The sequence below is a fragment of the Dendroctonus ponderosae genome, unplaced genomic scaffold (assembly GCF_020466585.1).
Source record: "Dendroctonus ponderosae isolate FM_Combo_2020 unplaced genomic scaffold, Dpon_F_20191213v2 Dpon_F_20191213_11, whole genome shotgun sequence".
NCBI classification, from domain to species: Eukaryota; Metazoa; Arthropoda; class Insecta; order Coleoptera; family Curculionidae; genus Dendroctonus; species Dendroctonus ponderosae.
The window spans coordinates 4,188,680-4,208,600 of NW_026017213.1; the positions used below are offsets into that span (position 1 = coordinate 4,188,680).

The 19,921-nt window shown below is 39.6% G+C and overlaps 1 protein-coding gene across 3 annotated transcripts in view; it reads left to right on the forward strand.

Moving 5' to 3' along the window:
- The window catches only part of LOC109534764 (netrin receptor UNC5C), a gene marked incomplete in the record, with an annotated part of 132,076 nt that overhangs the window by 96,024 nt on the left and 16,131 nt on the right, over window positions 1-19,921 (forward strand). For all 3 annotated transcript variants that reach the window (XM_048662674.1, XM_048662673.1, XM_048662675.1), the window contains 2 exon segments: window positions 917-1,093; window positions 3,192-3,380. In XM_048662674.1, coding sequence (XP_048518631.1) covers window positions 917-1,093; window positions 3,192-3,380 — 366 coding nt within the window.

The following is a 19,921-nucleotide window of genomic DNA, read 5'->3' on the forward strand; positions in this document are numbered from 1 at the left end:
ACAATCCACAAAAAAACGTAAAATTAAAGAAAGCGCACTAATTTTACTAAATCAAAATAATTGTGTTGCTTCATGTTCATTTAATTTAAGTCATAGATGTTTACCTATGCTAAAATCTGAAGTAGACCAGAGAAACATACACCCAAATTAAATTTACACCAAAATTATTAATTAACATTAACTTTGTTAATTTATACAATGAAATTAAGTCAAAGTCACATAACTGACAATTTGCACAGACGAATTATCAGAGCTAATTTGTATTATCCTACTATTGTTACACAATTTATTAACATACTCTTTTTTAGGTTCTTTTGATAAAGATAGCAGAAAATAGCTATCGAAACGTCAAGATAATTTTTCAAATTAATTTCTCTACTAATTGGAATTTTCTCTTACAGCTTGAGCCTAAGTGTGTCGCGGATACCCTCTAGGTGATAGTCCTTGATTACTTTTTGATAAATAATTCGTTCTTATTGCGAAATAGGAGCACTATTTATCAATCTGTAATAAAAGACGTGAGGAAGTTCTGCCTTTTTTAAAGACAAAAATTTTTGAGGCGAAATACCCAAAAAGATGTTTGTAAAAAAATGAATCCGCCTCAACAATATCGAACTTTTCTACAACGAAAATATTGGAGACATTTTTTAAAGGCTTTCTAAAGACTTAATTGGCGACTAAATATTTTGGGAAAAACGTTAATGGGGCAAAGAACCAACGCGTTCTAATCCAAAGAGTGAGGTGCTGCCTTTTTCAGGCGGAAAAAGTACCAAGTCTCACGAGTTGTTTACTCATAAACGGCCGCTACGAGCCCCTTTTCCAGTTTTTTTGCTTCTATCGCGAGCGATTGCTTCAAGCTGGATAGAACCCGGACTTCACTTCCACTAAAAGACTCGCAACACTAATTTTGTTCCAGTAAATGGTGGTTGGTCGGCTTGGGGCCCCTGGACAGACTGTCGTTGTTCGGGCGACGTCTTGGCCACTGGAAAAATGAGCACGAGATCCTGCAACAATCCGGCACCCAGCAACGGTGGACTGTCCTGCCATGGATCGAGTGTGAAGCGGACAAAAGACTGCATCCCATGTCCACAAGGTAGGACAACGTTACCACTTTGACCCGTTCATGTAGAGCTAATGCAGTCCACTGCTTAAATTTTGCGGGAGTTTTGGTGGGCTTGTCGCCAGCTAAATTGATAGTTCGAAGACTTTATTGATGGTTCCTGTTAGTCGACCAAACCCACTGTTTTGGGGCATCATTGAGATTGGAATACGCGGGCGGTGTTGCGTGACGATGCGATTAGTCGGGGTTAATTTCGAATGCGCCCAATTAACTCAGTCGCGTTTCACAGCAGGCTCAACTCTCGAAAAGCTAACGACAAACCCACCAACCTTCCAATTTTTAATGGGAAAACCGTTGTACTTAACCCGCTTTTAATGTTTGTTGTCCCACTGCTTTCGTAGAAGAATTGATCTTGGATACGGCCTACGATTATGACTATAACAACGGTAAGGGCTAGATAAGCTGGCATTTGAAGCTAATCATAATGATTCTTTGCACAACACACTAACTTTGTAAATTAACGCAAAACTCGCTAGTTTAGCACCCAATAAARGCACTGGGAGTTGGAAGGTTGATTGATCMACYATGCCGGTGYTGCAACATTGAAARTTACAAAGCGTCAAGAACTTTAACTCGAACTTAAAAACGTCCCAAGATGAGTTCATTCAAAAGTAACTAASTTTTTTCAAMMAGTGYWCAAAATTGAAGAGTTTTAAGCAGAAACTTGATCCTCAGGCTCAYTGTGGTTATWGASKTGCTCTCACTTTTTATAAATCTGGCGCCAAACTCGCTSAAATCTCTGAAAATCTGAATTGTGCAAAGCGTCGACCTGCTCCTATGACACCCCAAAACCCCCTACACCCTCAAATTTTCGAAAYYTCAAACMAAATTCGCTATTAAACTGCTTTTGCCGTACAGTTCACCACACCACCACTCACTACTACACGCCAGGTAACCACCACTTAACAAAGGGTGTTCCAAKAAGAACGACGGATTTAAATTTAAAATAAAACATACATATTTGTGGCRTAAGTTTGAAACATTTATTGATCAATGAAGTACACATCATGAGGTTATGAATGGAATAAGACATCGGAKAAATGATCGGTTTTGCTGGCACAGACGTGCTCTTTTCATGAAACCTTCAAGGACTGCTACGCATAAATTTTGCGGTATTTCAGAGATGCAGCGTTGAATTTCATCGTTTAAGGCTTCAATCGTTGTTGGTTTGTTCACGTAAACTTGCGACTTTTAAAAACCCCAAAGAAAAAGTCCGAAGGCCTTAAATCGCATGTTCTGAGCGGCCAATGCCGATCTCCAAAACGAGAAATAACACGTCCAGCAAATGGCTCGTGCAGTAATTCAACAGTTTCTTTGGCTGTATGGCATGTTGCACCGTTCTGTTGAAACCACATGCTGTTGAGTTGCATATTTTGCAATTTTGACAGAAAAGTTAGTTAACATTTTACGACAACGAACAGCACTCACAGTTATTTGACCAACTGCATTTTCGAACAAGAATGGTCCGATGATGTCTCCAGCCCACAATGCACACCAAACAGTGACTCTTCTTGGATGCATCTGTTTATGAACGATCACTCGTGGATTTTCGGGACCCCAAATGCGACAATTTGGTCGATTAACGAAGATGTAAATGGGCCTCGTCACTAAAAATAATTTTCGTTGAAAAATCACCGTCCAATTGTCGTTGCCCCAAAACCCAATCAACAAAGGCTCTTCATTGCCGATGGTCTTCCGGCTTTAATTCTTGAGGCAATTCAACTTTGTGCGCATGAAGCTTCAAATATTTTGTTAACTTTGATGTATAGTGGTTGTGGAAACACCAATTTCCTAAGCTCTATGCCGAATTGATGTGGTTGGGCTATCCTCATTCCGATGGCCCCTAATGGCACGCATTTTGCTCACTGGGGCTGCAAAACTTCCATCACTTTGATAATCATTTTTCACAATGAGAATTCGTAGTTATGTTCTGAACCGCTCCATGATGACCCTACAAATGGGGCGCAATTCAAAACCGCCGTTCTTTATGGAACACCTTTTGCAACCGTAGCTTCTTTTTCCCTTTCTGGCAAGGTCCTGGGCTTTAATGACCGTTTTGTGTGGTGTTTAGTGGAGCCTCCCCATTGGTCCAGCTGGTCTGATTGGTCAGACTGCAACGAGGACTGCATCAAAGTGCGAAAGCGACAGTGCATCCCTGGAACGGGTGGGACGAAGAAAAGCTGCTCCGGCAAGGATATCCAGACGAATCCGTGTGCTTCCAATGTGTGCAGATCCATGGAGCTCACCCGAGTAACTGAAGGTGAGTTGGTTGTTGTTGTTGAGAGACTAGATGGCGCCGCTGGTTTTCCATGGAAGGGCATTGGCATTTGAAATTAATGCCGATGCAGGTTTCGCGTTAATGTAAAACATTCGGAACGACAAGGGGCCGCAAAAGGCACGAAACGCATGCACAAACAGGCGGCAGTGATCAATGCATTTCTGTTCTGTCCACATGTAACCACTTATCGTAAATATTCACAACAAAAACGCTCTGCTAAATTCCCCCCAGTTTTTGTGCTACATCGAAATCCTTTATTCATAAACAGTTTTTCACGCTGCAGGGTTTTTCTTGTCGACACGAAAAATCGTCCCGTGCGCGGCTGGTGCGTGCTGAGCAACTTCGAAAGATCCAAAACCGTCCACTAGTTTCATTCAGCACTCAGCTGAACGGAGTGTCAGTTCGGGAAACAATTGATTTTGCGTCCATCATCAGTGCCATGGGCCATGGGTATCAAATAGTTGGGGTCAAATAAGGTTCAGTGCTGTCGTCCATCAATTAGCTCGGTTAAACGGAATGCAGTGGAGAATCGGGGGAGATGAAAATGCCGCTGTCATAGCTACAAACGGGGGGTGCGAGAAAGTGGCAACTCGATCCCCTTCGATAATGGGGGTTGTGTGCAAACACGTGATTTTCGTTGACAGCCTGGATCTTCGTCGTTACAGTGGCTTATAATCCTTCGGCAAACAAATCTGTTGAATGCGAATATGGGGGCGCGACCACCCTTACGAAAGATGCGAAACTGTATTGAAACGGTGTGTGAGAAGAAGGCGCACATGGTGGAGCCAGTTGGGAGGCAATTTAGAGAAAAACACCTGGGGATCAGTCAGGACGATTTGGAGGCTTGGGTTCTATTGGGGATTAAAAACAAAAGGATGAGCCAAACAGATGAAAACATCCACTTGAAAGCATCCAACATGTATAAGCTATATGGAATAAGTTTCCACTGGCTGGTCGTGTGACGTCAGTGTTTGCGGTCTCATACGAAGGACCACGGGTCGGACTATATGTTTCGTTCATTGCAAACAGTGAACTTTCTCAGGCCAGTCCAAACACGCAATGTCGCATCGTAATTTCCAAACAATAGCACGACCCCGACCGGTTCATGCAAAAATCGCCCACTGTGGCGTCGATAATAATTTTCATAAATGTGTAAATGGCTTAAATGCCGGGACATCTCTCACGGTTTTTGCCGTGGTTCACGTTTGCACCCCGTCGCGCTCCATTGGGCACCATCGGGTCCGACCTCTCGACCTATCAGAGGCCCCCTTGTTAAGAACCATCCGGTACCACTGTGCCGTACTGAATTATATCGTGCAATTCCAACATCAACTTTTCTTTCTGTTAGCATCATAATCAGAGCTTGAGAGAGGAAAATCGCCTCACACCTTTAGCTTCATCACCTTGCAACCAAAGGCGGATCCAGGGGATCATGACCCCAGGGGACCTTGTGCGGGATTTATGTTGATTAACGAGCATTTTTCTAAGACTTTCTACTAAGGAGCAACTTTCTAAGAAGAAGAATTTCTACTACTTTCTACTTTAGACTACTCGAAAGCTTGATCCGCCGCTGTTCAATGTATGATATTCAAATGTCACTGTCTGGGCCAAAACTACTCGAATTTTCATGTTTGAGTCATTTTTGCAACTGAAAAAGAAAACGCGAACCTTACACGACTTGAAATCAATACTTTTTTGAGAAAACTGCCTTTCCTTATCGATAGTTCACTTTCTAAAAAGGCTATTTAGTTCTCTCTGGAACGATGTAAAAATGAACGTTCTGGTGGGTTTTGCTCCCGAGAAATGAGCAAGAACGGGACGGAAAACATGAAATTTCGGCCTATTCTTGCACCTAAATGTCTGATATTCAAATTTCGCCTTGTGGGACAAAACTCCTCGAATTTCCTCACTCTTGTTATGACTAAATCGAATTTTCAATTCTCTGTCCAACGATGCCAGAACGAATTTTGTGGTTCAAATGGTTCTTGGGAAACTTCGGAAAAAGCAGCGTCATGTTTGAGTCGATTTTGCAACTGAAAGAAACATGCAAATCTAAAACTTCTTGAAATCAAGACTTTTTTGAGGAAATTGCCAACATTTCCTTATTGATGGTTCACTTTCTAAAAAGGCCATTTAGTTCTCTCTGGAACGATATAAAAATGAACGTTCTAGCGGATTTTTCTTCCGAGAAATGAGCAAAAACGGGACGGAAAACATGAAATATTGGCAGAACCTTGTTGTTATGACTGAATCGAATTTTCAATTCTCTATCCAACGATGCAAAAGCGAATTCTGTGGCTCAAATGGTTCTTGGGAAACTTCGAAAAAAGCAGCGTCATGTTTGAGTCGATTTTGCAACTGAAAGAAACACGCAAACCTAAAACTTTCTAAAAAGGTGATTTAGTTCTCTCTGGAACGATGTAAAAATGAACGTTCTGGCGGATTTTGCTTCCGAGAAATGAGCAAGAACGGGACGGAAAACATGAAATTTCGGCCTAATCTTGCACCTAAATGTCTGATATTCAAATTTCGCCTTGTGGGTCAAAACAACTCGTATTTCCTGACTCTTATTATGACTGAATCAAATTTTCAATTCTCTGTCCAACGATGCAAAAACGAATTCTGTGGCTCAAATGGTTCTTGGGAAACTTCGGAAAAAGCAGCGTCATGTTTGAGTCGATTTTGCAACTGAAAAAAACACGCAAATCTAAAACTTCTTGAAATCAAGACTTTTTTGAGGAAACTGCCAACATTTCCGTATCGATGGTTCACTTTCTAAAAAGGCGATTTAGTTCTCTCTGGAACGATGTAAAAATTAACGTTCTGGCGGATTTTGCTTTCAAGAAATGATCAAGAACGGGACGGAAAACATGAAATTTCGGCCTAATCTTGCACCTAAATGTCTGATATTCAAATTTGTGAGATAACAGCGCAAAAAAATGAGCGATAGTTGCACACATAAAGAGTTTTTGATTCATTGTTGTTCCAGATAAAGAGTTCAGAGTCGGTTGACACTCCTGACCCACTTTGATGCGCCAAATGGCGCACATCGATGCAAAAAGTGTGCAGATTAGCTAAAAATCAGTTTGAAATGCCACTTAAGCCTTTCGTCTGTTCGGTGCATTGAAAACGGCGATAACCTTTCAGCTCGAGCAATCCCATTAAAGGAAATGTCGCTGAAGACACATGAATAAGACAAGAGAGGAAGGCGGTTAAAAATGCAACAAGTGCAAGCGACATCGCGTCCGGAATATTTCCGAGTTTGTAGCGAAAAATTCATTTATCAGCGGCAACAGGCAATTGAATTTTCGGAATTAGCAGATCGTGAAGCGATCGGCTGGGGTGTCGGAATTGGGTTATCTGCGGGTCTCTTTGGGATTTTCCTGTTACCAGGGGTGGGTAACAATGTGGGGTCTTTTGCGATTAAGCCCATTACCTATGTAGTGTTCGCATAACGGTGCGGTGCGCTAGAATATGCGTCGATAATGTAAGCAATTTGACTAGCGCATCGATAGTTTAATAGCATAGTAAATTACCTAGTGACAAGGGCGGTTTGGGCTAATAGAAAGCCAGTTCTTTGGGGATTCGGGGTGAAAATGCGATTTTCTGGTTCATTGAGTAAGGAACTTTTACTACTGGGGACCGGTAAGGTGAGGGCAATTGATCAAACCTCTAGTCTCATCAGCACTTTTTCGCTTAGCAGATGTGACTCTTTCTTCTCATGCTGAGAGCATGGCTTCGTCTGGCAACACTGCTGGATGTGTTGCTTATTTATATACACGGTGGAAGATTAAGATAAGAAACTTGATTTAGCGCCTTCTTCAGACAGTTTGCAATGGGTATTGCTGGTTGGTTTTGACCAGAAGACTGCCCAGTGTATTACCATTCACTACACAGCCTCGCTTCCGACCATCAGTTTTTTTTCGGTAACGCAAATGTTTGGATCTTCAGTCGCAGATTCACGTTAATCGAAGGGTTTCTGCAACAAATGCAGTAAAGTATTAGCATATAAAAGTGCGTTAGAGATCTGTTGCCAACTGAACCGATAAACCTGCCCAAATCAAGTCCAGTTTTACGATGGTTGTAACGGTAAAAGCTTTAAAAGTAAGCAAAAACACGGCATAAAATTTCAGAGAATTGTTCACGCTGATCAAACAGTCGAAAAGTATCGAAAATATGGGCCGTCAGTGACATGAAGAAATCCTGAAATCCGATATCGAAAGACACGATCCATTAAGGCAGAAAAAAACTGTTTTTGTCTGCAGGACACGCCATTCGCCGTAACTCTTCAGTGGAGATAAATCAAAGGGACATTATTTGTCATAGCGCAAAACGGAGGATCGAAAAAAATGTGTCCGAGGAATGAAATATGAACAATACTAATCCGTTGTTTGCTTTGTTCCTTAGAAAAGAAGCGGGTTGTTGTTAAATACGCGACGGGAGAAAAAGTCGATAAATCACACCGGACGTATGAGAAATAAATTCATTGAGACAGTGGGACACTTCAGACATTGGCCGTACATTCCGCAGGTTTATTCGGGTTTGCTAAATATGAGCAGTGCTGGCTCGCTAACAGGGACGTAATCGTTTAATAAAAGCCAGATCAACATTGATTAAATTACCCGTTCGTTTGCGATTCGACTAAGGCGGAGACAAGAATTAATATTGTCCGGATCAGATTATTAAAATCCCGATTTATTAGGTATTCATGTTAATGCCGACGAGATTAAAGGAAGATCGGCCAAAGTTTAATCACAACCGCAAGTTTAATCTCGAGGGATTACCAGCGGAATTGGGATTTTTTCTTGTCGAATTTTTAATATATTCCCTCAAAAGAAGTCGGGGAGAGAAGGCACATGGGCTCCAGACGAACGTTATTAATACTTTATTAGGACAGCACTTTGATTGCTTAGCAGTTGATTTGGCTCCTACATAAACGAAGTTCTCGAGTGCTGTTTTTTGAGGAGGAAATCCCCTTCAAAGACTTTCCATATTTCGCCCTATCGGGGGCTGGGTGGCACTAAATATTAACATTTCTAGGCGTCATAACCAGCCGCCAAATGTCGAACTTAATCCAGAGTTATGACCGATTGGGGCCAGTGCAAATATGCCGGCGGTGTTTGTCTACTCCTGATCCCTCTTTATTAATTTCCGAATTTGTCACTGCCGAATTCAGCTTTGGATAACTGGAGCCCTGATGGGGACAGTCGAGTTTTCACCGTCCAAGTTTGCTAAACAAATCCCTTGACTTTGCAAAAAAATCTTTATAAATCGCGTACATTTGTGCAGCGTGAACCGTGAAGTTATGGCTGTTTTGAAGCTATAAACCAATTTCCATCTTCTAATCGATTAGAAGGCCTATTGGGACTCTTATTTAGTTAAATACAGGCTTATAGCCTGTAAATGGCTTGATGACGACTCAAAATCGATTTTTTTGGCAAATAAATCGCAAACTTAGGATGTCATTATCTGTTGATTTTCTTGGTGTCTCTAAACTGCGATTTTGCTCGTTTTCTTTGGTCTTGCACTTGTTATTTTTCTACCAATAAGGTTTGGCACTGAATTTTACTTCTGTTCCACTAAAGCTTCTCTTCATGCGTAACTTTCTCCTCTATTTTCTTCATTTTGGTACTTTTTCCTGTTCCCTGTTCAATTTTGCTGATACATTTTATGGTCTGAATTGAAGCTAAAACTTATACAAACCTACAATTTAGCTTCTCTAGTATTCCTACAGATTCCTCAATAAAACTCGCAAACTGACTCAAATTTTAAAAACGTTTAATTGTTCATCTGCTCATCTGATTTCAAGCCGGGAGATAGAAGCTCAAGTGGGTAAGCTTTTGATGGAATTGTCCATTGAACTAGAAGAAACTAGAATGACTTGATCTTTCATATCAGTTTTCAAACTTTTTGTTATTCCATAGTACTGGAAAATTCCAATTAAGCCGCGCTTTGAGAAGAACAGTAGATAAAGCCCGTCTTTGAGGTCCATTAGATTATCTATCTGAGTCTTTGTGCGGCGTAATTAAAACGGCTAGAACTGCAGCATTTTTCGCTTTGTTCTGAGGCAAGTTTGAATAGAAAACTAAGTCGGATTAGGCGGAAAACTAAATGTGAAAATTAATTCCGTTGCAAGCGTGTACACGACCTTTCGATTAGCTGGGCAGCAACAACATTGCGGTTCTCAGCATGCCCGTCTTCCATGTAGCTGGTTTACGAGGCCCAATCAATTTGCCCTTATTGCCTGGGCAAATTGTAGAAAGCCGCGAGATTTGCCAGCCGATATCATGACACGTCGTGACAGTATCTTCGATATCGATTTTCGTGAAATGTTAATCGATTTTTGGTGCGGCTATTGCGGAAAGGTTGACGGAAAAAACGGATTCAAAAGCACCAGAACACAGGCACGTTTCGCCATTTGTCACTTTCGAAGCCTTCCCGAATAATAACCTGGTAATCTGTCTTGGCGACATGGGAGGCACTCGAAAAAAATGAAAACAAATGGGCTGGAAACGTGGTTTTTGGGGAAATTGGGCTGATTTTTCCTTCGCATTGCAAACAGCTTTATGAGGCGAGCTCGAGGCGACACTTGATCCGATTCATCTTTAATGCATTTCGTTCACCAGGTTTAACAAGATCGAAATTATAGAGCAAAAGCTACAACAGGGCTTGTTAACATCGAGCAGACGCGACATGATTACAGCCCAGCGCTGATGGTTATTTTTGAAGAATGCCAAGCATTTGCGTCCAAGCTCAGCCAGTTACAAAAAAAATTGGCGTTAAATTCCCAAATGGCCCGTTAAAACTGCCTAAAACTATGGCATGCCCGCGTGCATGCCGGGAATTTCGTTAAGATTTAAATAATGCTCCCTTGTGGTGAAGTTGAAGGGCAGGTCGGCATGCTTTTGTCACATAGAGGGTTGAAAGAGGCTCAAGATATTTCCATAAGGGGGGACCAAGGGTGAATACTTATATAGAATACCGGCGCGTTTATATATATATATCTGCGAATAGAAGGGCGCGCACAACACACATACATATATAAATGGCAATGAAAGCAATCTTTTCGGATAGCGGAAAAAATGCGCTCTCTTCGCAGGCATAAAGGAGCTACTGAAACCCATATTAGGGCCCTGCTTAATAATATATAGTATGTCAGGTTCAGATTGTGCTCCATTATTTATTTACATGCCAGAATTGGTCACGTTTCATGGCAAATCGGGCTAAATGATTGCAAAACCAAGGAAAAACCAGCATTTGTTCACTTGGATTACTGAACAACTCATTTATCCCATTGACAGGAAAATTATTCATTACAAGGCAGATGGAAAATGTGAAGAAATCATCGGTTGAAGATCGTCAATGCTCAAAGTACGCTTCAGATTTGTAGAAAATATCGATTATTTTGGAACTGGAACTTTTAACGTGTTTTTGAACCTCCACTTTATTTTCGACCAAAAATTTTAATTTTACATACAAACGTATGTTTTTTTTGTTTATTTGAACTCAATCGGGTCTATTCGACGTAAGAAGCTCACAAATGTGCATTTATAAAGCGTTTGTGTGAATGGTAAGGAAGAAATCGTCGGTTAAAGACCGTGAACGCCCAAAAAGCGTTAAAAATGTGCGTAAATGTCATTCTTTCGGATCTGAAACTTCTAACATGTTTTTCAATGAGTTCGATGCTTTCCTCACATCCGTGAGATGAAAATGATGTAAAATTTAAGACATTTAGAGAAAATTTTCATTTTTTCACAAAAATCGACCAACACCCTTAGAAAAATTTCGGCCCAAAATCAAAATTTCACATGCGTGTTTTTTTAGCTTAATCGATTTCTTTCAACATAAGTTCACAAATATGCATTTATAAAGCGTTTGGGTCAATATTAAGGAATAAATCGTCGGTTAATGATCGTGAACAATTTTTATGTGCCGAAAATGTCTTATTATTTCGGATCTGAAACTTCTAGCATGTTTATCAATGAGTTCGATGGTTTACTAGCATCCGTGAGATGAAAATGATGTAAAATTTAAGACATTTTGAGCAAATTTTCATTTTTTCACAAAAATCGACCCACTCGACACCCCTTGGAAAAATGCCGGCCAAAAATCAAAACTTCACATGTGTGTTTTTTGAGCTCAAACGGTTTCTTTCGAGGTAAGAAGTTCAAAAATATGCATTTATAAAGTGTTTGGGTCAAAAATAAGGAAGAAATCGTCGGTTGAAGATCGTGAACGCCCAAAAAACGTTAAAAATGTGCGTAAAATGTCATTATTTCGGATTCGAAACTTCTAACATGTTTTTCCATGAGTTCGATGCATTCCTCGCGTCCGTGATATGAAAATGGTGTAAAATTGAAGACATTTTGAGAAGATTTTCAGTTTTTCGCAAAATCGACCCTCACCCTTAGAAAATTTCGGCCAAAAATCAAAATTTCACATGCTTTTTAGCTTAATCGATTCTTTTCGACGTAAGAAGGTCACAAATATGCATTTAGAAATCGTTTGTGTCATTAATAAGAAAGAAATCGTCGATTAAAGATCGTTCAACGCTCAAAAAATGCTTAAAATGAGCACTCTAAAATCTGGAGMTTCTAGCGGTTTATTCAACAAGTTTGTTGCATTTCGAGCTACCTTTAGAGGAATATGATGTAKAATTCAAGTCATTTTGAGACATTTGATTTTTTTTTAASTCGACCCCCCCCACCCTTTSAAAAAATCAAAAAAAAWTTGTCCAAAAATCAAAATTTTACATGCGTGTTTTTTTGGTTCAATCGATTGCTTTCCACGTGAAAAGCTCACAAATTTGCGTTTAAAAGTGTTTGGGTCAATAGTAAGACAAAAAATCTTCGGTTAAAGATGCCGAATGCTCAAAAAACGCTTAAAATTAACCAAAAATTGATGTCGAGCACAAACAATTGTGTGAGGATAGATACATTTGTTTAAATAAAAATTCGGTTTTAAAATACAATTTAATAATAAATTAAAACTGAAGCAAACAGGACAAGCTTAATGAAAAAATTGCAAAATAAATGCGGTTTAATGTTTAAGGAAACTTTAATAACCTTCGAAAATTCTTGTTGGCGCTGAAGAAGCAAGTCACTCATGCTTGCGAAACGTCAAAAAACCTCTTTTCCACACGGCAAAGAGCCCGGAAAAATAACCAGTTTGAATTCTTCAGGAAGAGAAATAATCACGCCCCATTACAAGCCCCACTGATCATAAGCGTGCAAGTCAAAAAAGAAAGAAAAAAGGCAAAGTGAAAACCGGCGTTCAAAAACGTCAACTTAATTACATTTGCACTTCTTTTGCCGTTGTTTTGATAGTTGAATTTATGTCGTAGGACGATTTGACCGTCATTAAGCAAACATTATCCACTTTATTGTGACAAGTGAATTTATGATTCGCAGCACATTCGGGACTGGGCAACGAATGCTAATATATTTATCCGGTTGTATTTATAGAAAGGTGTTAACGTGTCTTCGGGTTTGATATTCTAATAGCCGAGGGGGATATTAAAGAGTTTCTGCGCTCGCAGAATGAGAATGGATGGCTTGTTTTAACTGGGAAGGTTCCAACGTGTTTCATATCCGGCAGGCGAATGTTTCTTGTAATGCGGTCGCAAACTTGGAGACATTTCAATTTGTTTTACGGTGTCAACGTGTTTGGGCACGCAATTACACCCGCTTGTCACATGTAGGAACAACTCGGCGTCCTCAACATGCATCAGCCATTTGAAAAGTTATTCCTGCCGCCGTCTAATTTCCCGAAAAATCGCTCTCAACTCGTAAAACGTCGACGACGTGGCGCGGACATAAACGACTTGAAATAACGACCGAGTTTTCACACTTCTACAGAACAGAAAACAGTTTCCCCCGGCTTAATAAAGTGATAAAATTTATTCAAGAGGCTTTAACTCAGTGGAAATCGCGACCATCTGAGTCCTCGAAAAGAACTAAATCATCGCGTTGCACACAATTGAATCAAGCGATTTATTCCATTTGGCAGCAGGAGGAGCGCCGATGGATCAAAGAGAGAACGAACGAACGCACGGGGGATTAATGAAGTGTGGAGACCAGTGACTGTAAATTGTTAAATTAATGGGGACGACACGCGTGCAACGGTCACTAATTAGTCAATTGTGGAGAGCGAGAGACTGGCCTGGATGGCAAAAAATCGCCCAATTAAAGGGCCCGCAGCTCGATAAGGCCCTTTCATTACAACCCAATAATTCCTCCTTAAGACGGCCTTAGTGCCTGCTGTCTGCTTGTTTCGTTTGTTGTCTTGTTTCTAATCTGCAACCGCAAAAACTTCCTTTCTAAATGTTATTTGCTCTTTAAAACTACGGCCATCCTGTATATGTATATGCGATTGAACTGGGTACAATGGTGTGTTTTTAGTAAAATAATCGCGATTTTCGCATTGGAGGCTTTTGCATGAATTTTTCTATCGTTATTATTAAATTTTCCTTTTAATAAAGAGATAAATAGACGAGAATTTCACTGGTTTCCCTCGTAATTCTACTTAATTAACTGTTTCCTCTTGTATTTTTAATTGTTTTTGCCCAGTCCCAGCACGAACGGTGTTCACAGTGTTTACTTAATGAACTATCCTCTTCAATATCAAAAAAGTTGCGTTCTTTTTCATCGTCTGAATCCACATCACTGTCTAAAACAGTTCTTCTGCTTCCAGGTTTATCTGTTACTATTCACTTCTGCAACCTGACAAGGAAATACTGCTCATTTTTATCTTCATTGATATTTCATACTTTTTCCTGTTCTTATTTCACTTTTAAGAGCGGTTTCTTTCATTTTTCTGTTCCTCTTAGGGGCATTTCTGCCTGCTGATTGAAAAAAAATCGTTCTCCCTCAACCGCTTTTCCTCGTACATGTTTTTGTTCTCTTTGCCATTTTTCCTGTTTTTCCTACACGTAAAACTTGGATTTAATTTTTCCGCTTTTGTGTTCGATTCACTTTGTAAGTTGTAATAATATTTTGCGCTATTTGGCTCGTTTTATTAAAAATTTKCATTTCGGCACWGCTTTTGGTCATATTTTCGTTAATTTCGAGTAATAGTTTATWTTTTAGTTTAGTTTATCAACTTTTCTGTAGATTTTCTCGTTATATTTAACTTTCCATATGCTGTGTTTACTCATTTGCTCTGTTTTTTCTGTGTTTTTTACGCGCCGTTTTCTCTGTTCTTTCAAGATTCTTCAACGTGGTTAGTTCTTCCATTTTTCTGGACGTGCGATCGAGTCAGTTTGAGACAATATTTTGCGCTTCTAGTCTTCCTGTTAAAATCGAGCGTTTTTGCACTGTTTTGTTTCAATGTCGCCTTTTCGTTAGTGTTCAATTAATAATTTTTGATTTATTTATATTGTAAAATTTTTTAGTCTAATTTAGTGAATTTTTTCACTGGTTTTAAAACTGCTGTTTTTATTTGTTTCCTCTGTTCTTCCAATGAGCTTTTAATTGGTTCCTGCGTTTTCCTACATTCGATCTTCAAAATCGGGCACTTTTGCACTGTTTTGGTCGTAGTTTAGTTAAAGTTGAATCAATTATTTGTCCTTCGTTTATGTTAGAATTTTTGCTTTTTAGTTCGTCATTTTTTCCTTTCATTTTTCAATAAGTACTTTTTGTGTTGATTTTCTCGTACGTTATTAAACTGCAGTTTTTTTCGTTTCCTCGGACCATCTGCGTTGTTCACGCGCCGTTTTCTCGGTAATTCCTTTGTGATAATATTTTGCACTGACCCTTTTTGTGAAAATTGGGAATTTTTGCACGCTTTTGGTCGCCTTTTCGATAATTTTGAATAAACAATTGTTCCTTTATTTATGTTATAAAAACTGTAATTTTTTCACTCACTTCTCAAGGAGTAATTTTCTGTTGATTTYCTTCTGGTTTTTAAACTTGTGTGAATTCAATTCCTCTTTTTGTTAACTGTTCTTCCTCTGCTTTTSAAGCGTCGCTTCACCTATTRTTTCAATAGTTTTCGRAAGAGATTTTAATTAGTTCTTCCCCTGTTTGCACTAGCGATCGAGGCTTTGTGACCAATCTTTTGCGCCTTTACTGGTTTGGTCGTGTTTTCGTTMATTTTGAATCAATCAKTGTTTCTTTATTTATGTTATCAAGCGATTTTTTWTSGACTCTCRCGMTATTTTTAAAMTGCTTTTTACCGATTTTTGCAATACGGTTCTTTAATCGCCGATTTTCCTTTGGCAATTTAATTATGTACTTGATGGTCAGGATTTAGCTTGTTTCAAGCATCAAAAGTGACTTAAATCGTCGCAAATGTATTGTATGGGAAATACGTTTTTAGTGCGCCAAAGTTAATGTAAAGCCACTTTGAAGAATTGCACAACTTTGTAGTTAAAAGGAAAACTACTCTGAATTTCCAGTTGCATTAAGTTCATGCGGTCGGCGTGTTTTTAATGCATTTCCCCAAATATTTTTTGAACAAAATTCTGCATTTTCAGGTTGTGGAAAACTGTGATTTAGAACATGGGAAGAAAGGCTTGGACTAAATCAAGCTTCTATTCGATTCGATAAATCAGTCAAAATTGACCCCAATTGTTCAAAATCGTTTTTGTCCTTGTGCAAAGTTGCTTATATTAAGTACCGAATTTTCCATTCGTTTCACTGTTCTCTCTATTATTTTCACTTCAGCTCGCGCCTTTCTTAAAGCTTTACTTCGTTTTGCTGCATTTAACCACTTTTTAGCGCTCAATTTCACTCCAGTCTTGTTTAGTGTTTTGATAGTTTGTATTGTGTAAACGATAATTGTTGCATTAGAGCTGTTTTCATAAATTTTTATCATTTTTGCAATTTTCTCTTCCAATTGCGTTGGTGCATTCTCATGCTACGTGCTTGAAGACAACTTTACCTGAACGTTTTCCATATTGCAATTTATTCCGTATATAAGTTTCCGCTAGAATTTAGAAATACAATCGCTTGTTGAGAGCTTATTGTCGCAATTATTCCTGTAAGCTTCTCCTCCAATGCAAATACTATCCTCAAGTTAACTCGCATAATAAAGGGAATTTCCGCCAAAGGCAGTTTCCATCGAAAGCTCCTGAGCATGTTATAGTTGCGAAATTGTCGAATAAAGAGCCCTCTTCAATGGGGGTCCTTCAGACAGAATTTCAATTATGCGCCACCACCTTCCATTCGAAGGAAATCCTCTTATTGTTGACGAGTTTGTTGTTTTTTTCCTCCCATTTTCCCGTGTCCATCGGGCTGGCCTTAATCCGTAAACTAGATGTTTCATGCGATTAGAAACCGTTGCTCTGGTATTAATTTTACCATAATAAAAAAACGGGCGACACTTTATTACAACAGAGACCATTACGAGGAACTGGTACACACCTTCGGCTATGCCCGCCTTATTATCATTTAAAAACCATAATTCCTTGACAGTGGGAGTCCAATAATTTCTTCTAATAGTGCGCTTTGAAATTACTACTGGTTTCTCTGGCCTACGCTGCTGACGAAACGCGCCCAGGAGAAAAATGAGGAAAATTCTTCGCGCTTTCATTGTCACGCTGTTTCTTGCATGCCTAATCGACTCCGAAAGCCTCTCCGAGCAAATGGCCATACGAACCTAATTAGGTTCCGTGGAAAATCGGCACCTGTTGGCCATTTTTAAGATTAGCTCATCATACCTGGATCATAAACGCTTAATGGCTCCAGAGGGATGAAAACACGGCAGTTACCAGCAGTAACATTGTTTTAAAACCTGCCTTGGGGAGATTCTTTGAAAAAAAAACGTTGTTTTGACTGTGTAGAGGCCCTAAAGGAGTTCTGTTTGTGTTTTCAAACAAGAGATGAGGTGTTTCCCTAGAATGACCCACAGCGCGTTCTCGGATATAATCGCTCCCGTTAGGGAGTTGTTTTTCATTTGATGCAGTTGGATGTCGTTATCTGGAAGAGAAGTTGGTTGTTTTTGCTCCCGCCTAAAGGGCGGCTAAAGCGATGGAAATAAAGCACCTCAAAACAGCTTCTGCTCTTTTCCTTCCAATAAAGAACCGAAAAAAATCACTACGCTGATTATTCGTCCAAGTTCCAGCAAACTTTGCATTCCATCCGACATCGGTACAATAAAACTTTTTGGCGTTTATTTGCTTTTGCCGATATTTCCTCATTTCCAGCAAGTCCATTTTCGGAGTTTCGAACTTGTGCGATGGAATACTTAATGCGGAGTCGCATCAATGCTGAAAAGTTAAAATGCTCCATTCCAGGAATATGAAGAGAAGCGGAAATCGCGCGATTGCATCGTCCAGGCCGGCACTGAGGGGGCAAAAGTGCGCTCCGGAACCAATAAATATAAAATACTCGTCAAAGTTTCTCGCAGTTTTTGAGTTAACAGAGTTTCCTGCTGCTTTCAATATAGTTCCAGTACAGTAATTGCAAATAATCTATGCAAATTTTGGGGCCACGGTTCCATTGAGGTAGCAAATGGGCAATTTGAGCGCTATAAGTGAAAACTTCTTCGTCGTTAAAGGGGAGTTTAGACCTAGGGCTACGCCACTGCCAACAATAGGGCTTGTTCAACACAGGCATTGTGTTTTTATCTAATTATGAAATCCGACATCTTCGGCATCGTGTGTGGCCAGCGCACTTACAAGCACCGAACCAGAGAACTTTTTAAAAATAGATACCTGCCTTGACTCTAAGTCAAGGGGTGGCTTTATGCATTCTAATTTTCCTTCGAACATTCACTTTTCGGACGACCAAGTTTTGTTAATGAATGGATTTCCAGTCGCGCCGATTTATATTGGAAAAGCAATTATTCGATGGTCGGACTAGAAAAACTCGGATAATCGAACTTATGGCTTTCGATAACCCGTAATATCCATTAACTAAGAAGCGGGCAGAGGACGCAGGGCAATAAAAAAGGGCCATAAAAGGCCGATTTGGTCGAGCACAATGAGATTCCCTTACTATATGCGCCATAATAATAAATAATCAGGAGACATCCACTGTTTCCTGCGCCTGTAAACACCCTTCTGTTTCCGTTACTAGTTGGGAATTTATTTCTCCTGGTCTGCAGCGGCAGCAGGATAATGCAAACTGGGTTTTAATGGCAACATTTTGAAAAAGTTCTAGAAAAACATACCCAAATCGTCAGCTTATTCGAAGAAATGCTAGTTTTTGTCTCCGTAAACGTTCGTTTGGTAGAAACAACAGTCATTTTTTAAATCCTATGGGTTTTTTTGACTTGAAACAAAAAGTGCAATTTTTGTTGAACGAAATCAACGAAAGTGCTGATCGAAAGCTAGAAATTGGAGAATTTTCAATTAGGATTAATGTAATAATGAAATATGAACACGACTAGATGAGAGACTGAACAGAAGCGTTAAATCGAGATTTTTCCGCTTGCACAGAGGCGATTTAGTTTGTGCTTAAAGTGTTACTTTGGTTGCTACAATTGTGCCTTTCAGGTTAAATTCTTGTGAAGGTTTTATAGAGAAACGGTCACAGTGTATTGGTTTGGTGCACCCAAAAATCGCTGGTTTAAGGAATTGGAAAAAAGTCCTCACGCAGCAAGAGCAAATGAAGAAAGCAACGAAGCAAACAGAAGTTTGGGAAGTTAGAAGGTGAAACATTATTAAATACAAAACAAATATTGGACCAAATGAAAATGAAACGGTTCTACCGAGTTGACTGGAAATGCTTCAAATTTATCCCGTTGCATTTGAGGTGGAAATGAGGGGATGAGAAAAAGTGCAAAGAAGCTCAGTTTTGCTTTCTTTCGCTGAAGGAAGAAACGAACTTTTACCATCGCAGACGCAAAAACGCTCACATGCTTATGGCCAGTGAAGAGTTGTTTTCTTTTGAAGAAAATCCTCCGACATTGAGTGCAGATAAAGTAAAAAAAGATGGTTTAGCCAAAGAAAGCGCTGGATAAAGTGTAGAAGAGAAAGGTGCAAAACAGTGCTCATAATCGGAGAGCTAATTAAGACTTTGCAGTATGGAATACCGTCGAATTAGTCCGGGTTTACTTAGTTCAGTTTGAGGTTTTATGAACATTTTATACGGACAATGTCGGAGTGTCTTGCTTTGGTGGGCCCAAAAAATGCCAGTTGAGTGTAGCTTTTCAGGAAGAATTGCGCTGTTTTGGTGGAAAGCCTTCCAGTTACACAAATGCTGACCAAAGTCCTGAAGACGAACCTTTTTTGATATCAGATACAAAGGAGATTAGACCAAGTGAAGGTGAAACGAACTAAGAAGTAGAAAAAGAAAAAAACAAACATGAACATGTTTGCAAAGCCAAAAAACTGTTCTTGTTTCAAGGAAACGCTCTTCAAACTCTAGAAAAGAAGGCTAAGGCTGCCTCAAGTGAAGCGGTAAAAGAGTGCGCACAGGGGCGGATCCAGCTTTAAAGTCAGGGGGGGGGGGGATGTAGAAAAAATACAGTCTTCTGTTATCTATGAAATTAGAAAAATGATCGTCGTTTTGTGCAAGGGTGGCTCAAGATTATTGCAAAATTTCATGTTTTCCGTCCCGTTTTGCATGTTTCTCGGA